This window comes from Branchiostoma belcheri, unplaced genomic scaffold (genome assembly GCF_001625305.1).
Source record: "Branchiostoma belcheri isolate BF01 breed outbred unplaced genomic scaffold, Haploidv18h27 scaffold90, whole genome shotgun sequence".
Classification (NCBI taxonomy): domain Eukaryota; kingdom Metazoa; phylum Chordata; class Leptocardii; order Amphioxiformes; family Branchiostomatidae; genus Branchiostoma; species Branchiostoma belcheri.
The window spans coordinates 1006373-1016989 of record NW_017804576.1 but is presented as its reverse complement, the minus strand read 5'-3'; the positions used below and the strand labels follow the sequence as shown (position 1 = coordinate 1016989).

Here is a 10617-nt window from a genome sequence, read left to right as displayed (position 1 = left end):
ATGACAATTACCTAAAATTTCAGAAAAAAATCTTTAGAAACAAAAAAGATACTACAGAATATATAGTGCTGGGGTCCGCGCGGACCCCAGGTGTACTGTTTAGGGTTAAGATGACTGAGCCGACGCGCGTTTAAACAATTTTTCTTTGTTCGATTTATCACACTTCACAGAGAATTGTCGCCAATGGCTACTTCTTTTTGTTGCAATATATAATACTTCACGGAGAATTGTCGCCTATGGCTTCTTGTTTTTATTTTCAAATCAGAAAAAACGAAGCAGGCGAATCCGTTAACCAAGAAATTAAATTGATGCTTTGCTTTATTGAGACAATGCTTTATTGAGAAGATACACAGACTAGTTGTTAGTTGTATCTGGACACTTTGGCCCACATGTCGGGGTCAGGGCCAAACCTTTCCTTTAGGTCTTCAGTAGCTTCCGTCAGCTTCTTATCAAACTCCTGAAGGGAAAAAAAAAACAGGGATCAGTGATGTTTCTGATATGATTTGAGGGGCCCAGCAATTGGCCTAAGGAAATGAAAGTCGCATGATAGCTGCGCATTCAAGTCTACTTTGTCAGGAAATGAGGAAGTATACTAGTATTATTACGGAGAGCCTGTTGCATGTACTTGGATATATGTGGATGGGCCCCAAAGAGAACTTGATAGACTGGGCTACTGGTTAGCCTCTACCAGGCTTTGGGAGCGACTGGAAAGAGTAGAAATTGGCCAAATAGAGAAATAACATGTCCGGGGAGTTGGTGCACTAGAAAGTACATTTTGACACAAAATAAAAAAATACTCAGTGAAAAAAAAAACAATAAAAAGCCTATAAACACGCTGAAAGTAACCCCAAACTGAAAACCTCTGCTTAGAGAGAACCGTTACTCCTCTTTCGGACCAATTCCCCTGGCGTGTTATCTCTCTATTTGGCCAATTTCTACTCTTTCCAGCCGCTCCTGAAGCCTGGTACAGGCCAGCCACTGGCTGCCAGGCTACTCACCTGATAATCTCTAAGCAGATCTCTTTTGGTGGCAAGTATCCATTAGCTATTGGCCACCGACGGTGGGGGTAGCGACAAAATAAATGGGCCATATATAAAAAGCTAACGATCATTCCCCCCACAACCTCTGCTTGGAGTACTCACCTGAGACAGCTTGGCCAGTTTGCAGTTGTCCTCCAGCTGCTGCGGCGTGCGGCACCCCACGATCACGGACGCCACGCCCTGCCGCCCCAGTAACCACGACAACGCCGCAGACGACATCGGCACGCCCTCCTTTGCGCACGCATCACGAAGGGACGATATTGCCTAATACATGTGAGGGTGGAACGTTGAAAACAATCTATTTTTTTTTAAAGTGTACATGAAACGAACATCACCACCCACATACTGCAAGGGGTGATCTGTATCTGTATCTGTATAGCCGGTATAACCGCCTTTCGGCGTAACACACCAGCTTCGCAGGCACGCGGCGCAGCGGCAGCTGGCTATATTACACCGATCGACTTGTTACACCTATAAACCCTTGAACTTCTAGCTCTAGACAGATCAACGGAAGGAGGAGCCGTGGAAGACCACGTCGGAGGTGGGGCGACGATGTCCGTGACTGGATGGGCATGCCACTGGCAGAGTGTTCTCACAGAGACAGGAGAGAGTGGAGGAGGCTGATACTGGATGCCACCATAGTCCCCGACCCTCAGACATGAGGATGGGACTAGGTAAAGGTAAGGAAACGAAACGAAATTATGTGATTCATTCATGTCTTTTCTGAAAACAACAATGCAATCTTTGAATTTTCCGAGAAAAACTTGCTAAAACAATGACTAAAATGTCTACTCTGGGCTCTTTGGTGGGACTATTTAACAAAGTCGTGACGTAACACGTCTTGAGTACATGGATGGTCTCATTACCCTGGTAAAGCCTAAAGGGTACCGATTGTCCAGGATTCAGGTGAATATTCAGATGAATATATACTGTTTCAGAAAGTCTAACAAAGAAATGTAAAAATGCATTGCAGGAGAATACAGTTGTAGCTTTCATAGAATTTAAAAAGAAAAACTTGTTACTGTATTTTTCATCGGGAAAATAATTCAACTACAATTTTGTTATCAGAACGGAACTATTTTACCATAGATTCGGCCAATAAATTATACTAGTAATAAGAGTTACAACAGATTTGGAAATTCTTTGATTTCGTGATTTGTTTGTTGTTTGTAAAACTAACCTGAAAAGTCGCTGCCTCTTCTCCACCCTGGCAGTGCTTTGAGAGAGAAGTACTGAAAACAACCACACAAGTGGTGAAAACAACCACACAAGAAAGTTGTAGTAAAACGTTAAACTTTATTCCAACACACTATTTACAGGGATCAAATTTTCAGCGACCACTGTCGCCTTCATCAGGATAATTAATGACCAATCACTTCAAAATGTGATCTCGCGAGAGTTACGGTTTACAAACACGTGACATTATTCACACGAGACTTTACTGATACGTGACGTAAGCAATTGATCAAAAGTGCCAGGGAGTTTATATCGTCCACCATCTCTATTAAGTGATGGTGAAAGTTTAACGTTTTACTATGATTACTACCAACACAGATGAACTTTCATGATAATCTAAGAAAGTTATTATTTTCCAATTATTTTACTACATGTTGTTGTGTCAATAAAGAATCCTTGTATCTTGATGAAACAGCCACATATCTAGTGTCTAGAACTGAACTTCAGACTTGAGAAGGCACCATACCAGTCTCAGATAGGAGATAATAAAAGGGGACTATCAAAGTTTGCGTATATATTATCCCTGTAAGAGGATTTTCAGAGGATACCTGGATCGACCAGCTGTACGTTTATCTTGTCCTGATCATGTAAGTAGGCACAGTATATATCGCCGCTTACATGTAACTTCAGCTTAGGAACATGTTTTTGCTCGACATGGGACTCTAGTAACTGCCAGGGAAATGGATATACTGCCCGGCCAATATGATACAGCTTTGCAGCCACCAAAGACTAGCTTGGAGACAATCGCCATGGCAATGTATGTTTTCATTGCCAGTCTTGTTATTATGTTTACCGAAGAAAAACATATTGTTTTTGCTCCATTTCTTCTTCTGTTCCAAACACTAACCTCTGACTGTGGCCAATGGCCTCTTCTGTTGACGTCTGTCACCATAGTAACTGGTGTAGAGTTACATAATGTAGCAATTTCATAGTAGGCATGTAGACTCCTGTCACCATATACATGTACATGTATGCGAATGTGTTCGAGTAAAAATTAACAGAGCAGACTGTATCCGAAGGTAAACATTATGCATTTGCCTTTTCTAGTTCTTTCTTCACATTTCAGTTTTGTAAGTGTGACAGTGATATGGACCCTCAAAGTAGTAAGGAACATAGGGAACTGTCATTGTCAAAAGTTATAGGTACACATGTATATGGTTAGCGTTTTCACCTTTGTGAGCTGAAGTGCCTTGTCCTCCTGCGCCCCTCTGGCACGTCCTGTGGCGCGTGGAAGCGGCCGGAGAGCAGGCCCTGCTGCAGCGGCGAGTAGCTCAGCACCGACACCTTCCTCTCCGCACACGCAGGCACGACCTCGTACTCCACAGCCCGCCACAGCAGGTTGTACGCAACCTGGGGAACATGGGGAAGCACAGAAATATCTTTGTTAGTACTGATAAACAATTTATAGGCGTAAGCTTACCAGAAGATAATTTAGAAAACTCTTGTATCTCCCGTCTAGTAATCCTCCCTTTTTTTTATTATGTTATACCCCAATTAAAAACAGGTAGTAGCAAACTGTACTCCTTAATAGCGGACTAATTCTGTCTATTTGGCCAATTTCTACTCTCTCCAGTCGATTATGAAGCCTGGTAGAGGAAAGCTTGTGAACACCTCTGTACCTCACCTCCTGGCGTCTGAAAGTTAGCCTGGGTGCCATCCTCCGTAGTTTCTGCCCGCTCCCTAATGTTGCTGGGCACCACGTGGTAGATGGCGACATTAGGGAGTGGGTGGAAACTACAAAGGAAGGCACCAAGGCTATCTGAAAGTGGCACAATCAAACTGTTGCTATGCCACTTGGAGGCATCCAGTACTGGCCCTACTACTTCCGATTGGTCATGCCAACAGACATGGCTTGATGAATTTCAGCAGTTTTTCTTTATCAATATATAAATGTCGACTGTCCACGTTGCTTTTAGTATGACCTGATGCAAGGAATAAATAAATAGAGATGCAGTCTTTATGATTATCTACAACTCTGTCCACCCCCACCTGGTTGGTGGCGCATTCTCCTCCCGCCTCGCAGAACTCGGCCAGCTGTTTGGCGCCGAAGTTACAGACTCCGTAGTGACGGATCCGTCCCTTGGCCTGCTGACGTTTCAACTCGCCGACAACTTCACTTGCGTCCGACATGAACATGGCCCAGTGAACCTGGGGGGAAAACAGCACGGGGAAATATGAATGGTTTATTTTTCAATACAAGATAAAGTACAAATCGTACAAAAAATACAGTAGCAGCCATTATCAGCTGAAATAATGTATGATTTACAGTACATTGTTAAAAAGCTCCACTTGGTAAAACTTAACGTAGCATTAAGCGATAACCACAGAAGACGAGATAAACATTAATTACAATTCCAACGTTATAAATCATATTCTCTAAGAAACACATCATGCATAAACATGTATAAATATACATGTGTTACTCAAGGACTGTCATGAGCTGTTTGGCGAGTTATTGGCTTAAGTTATTTGCCGTTTAACAGGTCCACTAAGAATGGCAATGTGCTATTTCCTATATTGTTCCATCCTACATGAGGGCCTGCAAGCCCTTTTTCGTAAGGCGTAATCAGGCCGTTTTAGACTTCGTAATTCGTAGGCAGCCTCCGCAAAAATCAACGTAATTTACGTAATTGGACATTAGCCACAAATCGTAAAGTCGTAATCAGCTCTGAGACTTTAACGTAATTCGTAATAGGCGGCAAAAATTTTGCGTAATTCGTAATCACTACCCCCCCTTGCAGGCCCTCCTACATTTAAACTGTGTTTTCTGATGTTTGGATCTGAGGTTCTTGCCATGAAGGCTCACACGTTTTGGGGGAAGCCAGTTAGAAAAGGTTGTGGAGATTGATATGGAAAGGAACATTGATGGCACTCTCCACCAGATCTGGACTAACTATGCTGGCTGAAAATAGCCAAATCTAAGCCAACTTTTGGAGACTACTTTGCCTGGGAAGTTCATTTGCAAAAAATATAAATAAATAAATTTGCAACCCGGCTAACAAAGTTCAGTTCAGGTCATCCTCTTTCGAGGTGCCATTCACAATGTCACTCCACGTGACTCTGTCGCGCATGGCAGACAGAAGTTCCTCATCCCGTAGACCGACCTCCTCCTCGATCAGTTTCTTTAGCGTTAGGCACGGTCGTCCCCTCCTTCTTTTTACATCCGGTTGCCAGAGAAGCACTTTGGCGGCCATCTCTTCGTGGCGTACCACGTGACCGGCAAGGGCCAGTCGTCTGTTCTGAATGGTCTTCAAGTTGGTAAATCAGGGGTAGACCGTTGTAGAACTCTACTAGTAATTAGTGTAAAACTCTACAACTCTACAACGGCTAACACAATTAATCCAATTATGGCCAAATTCTAATATCTGTAAGCCCAGTAGGAAGGCCTGGTGGATGCTAAATTAATGGCAGGTTAATTGGTCAAACAGCCAGAATAAAAGAAATGTTTGGAGTAGGAAACAGACACATCATAAGCACTAAAGTAGGAGAAGGGCGCTCTATACAAGAAACTTGCTACATTGTCATGAAGATACATTTTCCTGATCGGTGGCAGTAAGAAGTCTCATCATCACACTTAGCGTTACTTTTGCATCCAAAAGAAACTTTTTGTGTTTTGTATCAGGTTAACTTCACCTTTCCAAACCTGGTAGCTACATAGTAGTTCATCCTGTTCAGTGAGTGAGTGAGGCTGAGTGCAACGTGAGATTTTCTTGGAGCACGTATTTTAAGTATTATGTTCTAGGATACGTCGATGAAGGTTAGACATCTAGGTAATACGATACGCCAAAAAGCAGTTACTCAAGCAACTGTTGTGACCGTTTCCAAAATCATATCCAGTTGCTTGAGTAACTGTTTTTTGGCGTATGTTCAAGGATGTTTCATTTGTTTATTTGGCGTTACGCACCTGGTAGAGATCGACGTAGTCCGTCTGCAAGGCCTGAAGACTCGCCTGCAGGGAGCTCTCCACCTCCACCGCGGTGTACCGCTTGTGAATCGCCCCGAACTTTGTGGCAACAATGGCGTCCCGTCTTCGCCCTTCCAGCGCCCTCCCCAGAACCCTCTCTGATGCGTGGCGACCATAGGCCTATAGTTATGTAAATATGGTCATTGACAGTATATATTGCACATTTTTGCCACACTTGGGTAAGTACAGATCACAACAAAACAAGATGAACAGATACAAAAAGAACCTTTTGTTACATAAATTCAACCTCTCGCTTTTCATTTATTGTAGAAATAAAAGAACGGATGAAGTAGAGTGGATTCAGTCCTCAAATTAAACGACATGTGTCACATTGCAGCTGTACCTCAGTATAAAACACTCTGAGCCACATACTGTGTTCCCGCTTAGAACTTTCATTTAGCAAGCTTTTTTTTGTCACGGTTTGTAAACAACATTACACTCAATTTTTTTTTTCTCCACAAGGTCCTTGCATAGGATTTATTTATTTATTTATTACAATTAACCGTTACACATGTACATGGAGGGCATGGTGGAACAGGTGCACCTAAGCGCACCTTTTCAAGGCCACCATGCCCACAATAACCTAGGATTCTCATGATTCTCTTAATTAATGATTTTCATTTTTTCAAGTGTGTGCGGCAAACCAAGGAGCTATCATCACAGTCAAACTTCAATCAATAGTTTGAATAGTTTAGTTACCGGACACTGGGTAAGAGAATTGTTATTTGTCGTTACCTCGGCGGTGTCGAAAAAGTTGACTCCAAGTTCAAATGCTTTATTCACAATGTCCTTGGAAACCTGTAAAAAACAGAGGGCAGATCCAACCATATACAGAAACATGCACGCAGGCAATATTCAGAGTTAGGTCAATACTAAAACAAATAACGTTATATGGTGAACTTCGTTTGCGTCTTCATCGATTTCCAACCTTTGGTCTGGTCAAAAGAGCAGGACTATGGGCCCTATTGACCAGTCCATTTTTCTGGCCAACGTTTCAAAGTTCAACAATTTTTGGTGGATCGAAGGTTACAAGGAACAGGTGTCATTGCTCTGAATGCACGCATAGTACGTGACAAGAGCACGTCGGCAGAACATACTGCACCTGCGCGAAACGCGTAATGTCTTGTGAATAGGCCATAGCATTTTGGCAGAACGTCTCATATAACATATGGTCGTATTCGCGCATATAACTTATCATAAGGTTAACATCTCGACTGTAGTTATGTCGGAAAAAATCGTCTGCAACAGGCAAAACTCTGATGTTTATCAAAAATCCAACGAAAACCGCGAAAAATGGGGTGAGGCGCAAATTAATAACTGTTACGTTCTGCCGATGTGCTCGTGACAAGTGGGCGTGTCCGTCCACGTACCATTTTCCTACACAAACCCTTGCTTACCAAAGCAAAACTTCGGAACTTTACTGAATACCGTTCACCATTCATACGAGATTATTGGATTCATGGTGAACCGGATATACTGACAGGAACTGAGATTTGCACTCACGCCAGAAGTCGCCATATTTGCCAGTTGTGTCTTTTGAGTGCTCAGTCTACGATCAGCATTTAAATTGGTGTTATTGAGCGTCAACATTTCTTCGTGACTTCAATGTATAAAATGCATCAAAATCCCCATCACACATGCACCAAGCTTCCACCACCGTGATGATTTTGAGTCGAAGACGTAATGTACCAAATGTTGACGGAAATTATTTCCCCAAGCTAGTAAAGCCGGTTTTACTTGATGTGATGATGTTTTTAACATACCTGTTCGTCTTGTGCCGGCCAGGTCTCATCAGCCTTTCCTTCGTTGAACTGCCAAGCCCCGAGGCAGACCGGGGACACGTGCAGGTCGGTGTTGGCTAGCTGTCGCCGCTCCATGGTCGCCAAAACTCTGGTTTAGGGTTTAATAGTAACACCAGTTGTACCGGAAGTTTCAGTCGCGAGCCACAACTCTGGATGACCTTTCACCTGATGGGAACTCGTGTCCACTTGTTGTGCTGCTGTAGTTCATACCATACCTGTCGGGTGGCGCAGTTGCAACCCTAAGATTCGAGGGTGACGGCCGCATACTCTATCTTTCATACATGTAAGAAACAGGAGGAGACGGTAAAAAACCCACTGGTCCCGGGTGGGGTTCGAACCCACGACCTGCCGGGCCCCAGTCAGACACTCTAACCTCTCCGCTAAAAGGTCTAGACCCGTTTGCCGGATCTGTTGGTAGCGCCTATAAACCCCCACTGTTACACTACTCCGCCTTTTCTTTTCAAGATTCGTCCTCGAATCTTCCGAATTCGACATCCCTGGAGCGGCACTCTTTGCCAGAACTCCCAGGGCCGGTGTGGGAACCACTGTAAGAAACAGGAGGAGACAGTAAAAACCCCACTGGTCCGGGGCCGGGGTTCGAACCCACAACCTCCCGGGCCCCGGTCAGACACTCTAACCTCTCCGCTAAAAGGTCTAGACCCGTTTGCCGGATCAGTTGGTAGCACCTATAAACCCCCCACTGTTACAGTTCTAACACCAGTAGACCTCCACACTCACCTTGATGACCTTCTCCACACCTGAGGACACCACCAGGTGAGTGGCGGGGTTGAAGCGCACCTGGTTCACGATGGAGCGGTGCCCCTTCAGCACCATGTGAGCCGTCACTACCCGGGGTTCTGCGGAAAACAACGTACAGGCGGTGAGTTTTATTACATTACAGGTGACAAATCTTCTTTTTGATAATACACACAACACAGTTATTAGCTACTTTGGGAAAAGTTATTAGCTACTCTGTCTCTTCGTCAACCTGGTAAGATCCAGTCTTGGAGTTCTCTTGTCGTATGACTTGATGTAACTATCACATAACAGGAGACAGTCATATACAGGCCTGAGGTAGTGACGCCCCCTGTCTGTGCTTAAGGTACTGCATCATCTGCAGATCTGGGTCGTCTCTGTACACAACTTGCAGATGGTAACTTATAGACTGCTACATTTATATAAAGACCTGTTCATTATAGAAACCTGTTAAAATTTGTGCAATTCAATGACATTTGATTACAAACTTTGAACTAATGGTCTATAATGCACATTCAATATATAGTGAAATAAAAAGAATGCTCGCCGACATTTTTTATTGCTATATGTGTATTAGTCCCACTTTAAGTTTACACTCTTAGTCTTGCACTAATTAAGACTAATCATCAACAGGAAGAGCAGTCAGCTAACAGAGGATATGCTGATGTGTGGTGTGTTCTCTTTCCCACTATAACTTTATAGAAACTTTATTCGCAAAATCATGCCCGAAGGCTAATTGCTTTTACAATCAAGTATAATACTCATTGCAATACAGTAACAGGAGACAGGTAACAACTGTCTGGAAAAAACTTCTACTTCTACTAATACGCTAGCTATTATGGGGTTCGACTTCTTCTTTGAGGGCAGTGGATAATGAATAGTCCCACATTCTACATAATTAGTGGGTTTTGTGATCTTAGTAGAAATGCAGTCTTTTGGTGATCTTCTAAATGACGAAAGGATGGAGAAATTGTTGTAACTGTCCCAACAGCTGTAAGCAAGCACCCTTACCCAGTTCTGTGTCCTCTGGTATCCGCCACAGGTAGAGGTTAAAGTCATCCGACCCCGACAGCAGATACTGAAACAAAAGGACACAAATAAGCTCTTTCTTTCAGCAGCTCTTGCATAAAAAGGTCAATGACCTGGACCAGATGGCTGTCACCATGGTAACTGGTGATGTAGCAGACGCTAAAATGTGACATCCTTGCCAATGGTTATGACTTTATACAAGGTATTGTAGATAGGACTAATTAGACGTGCTTTGTATAAGTACCTGGGCTCAAAATACTGGGTGCAAATTTGGAGCTGTGCAATTTTTTTTTCTGTAGGTTTCGTAGGTTTATGTAAAGATATTAGTATACAGGATATTAGTATACAGGATAATCCTGTTATCTAAGTATCAGAAAATTAATAAAATCTTTGTTGTAGTACTCTTGCTTACGATTTTGAAGTTAGCCCCCATTTCAGATAAAAGCTCAGAAGAGGAGCAGTAAGACCTGTAATTAGGTTTTGTTTTATCTGGTGCACCAGTGCACTTATTCCCAAAAGTGAACCCCTCCCCACCTCGGTCCCTGGTCACTCACTCACTCACTCACTCACTCACTCACTCACTCACTCACTCACTCACACACTCACTCTCTCACAGCACACACTCACAGCACTCACTCACTCACTCACTCACTCACAAATCCACCCACCCTCCCACCCTCACTTACTCACTCACTCACTCTCTCACTCACCCAGAAACCCACCCACTCACTCACTCACACATTCAACCCTCCCCACCTGGTCCCTGTCTCCGGCGAAGCAGCAGCTCTTC

At 43.4% G+C, this 10617-nt stretch overlaps 1 protein-coding gene and 1 long non-coding RNA gene across 2 annotated transcripts; both read right to left on the bottom strand.

The window, feature by feature from the left end:
• Positions 1–356: 356 nt before the first annotated feature.
• On the bottom strand, positions 357–8186 carry LOC109487933 (uncharacterized oxidoreductase YccK-like). Its single transcript, XM_019792035.1, has 8 exons — positions 8004–8186; positions 6976–7038; positions 6181–6360; positions 4266–4424; positions 3448–3626; positions 2221–2272; positions 1143–1304; positions 357–457 (listed from the first exon to the last, which is right to left on the bottom strand). Exons 1-8 carry the CDS (start codon positions 8115–8117, stop codon positions 362–364), a joined length of 1005 nt encoding a protein of 334 aa, XP_019647594.1. The 5' UTR covers positions 8118–8186; the 3' UTR covers positions 357–361.
• Positions 8187–8774: 588 nt separating this feature from the next.
• Positions 8775–10617, bottom strand: LOC109487939. The gene is made up of 3 exons (XR_002141290.1): positions 10584–10617; positions 9810–9876; positions 8775–8899 (listed from the first exon to the last, which is right to left on the bottom strand). It is a non-coding gene; the product is annotated as an uncharacterized LOC109487939 (long non-coding RNA).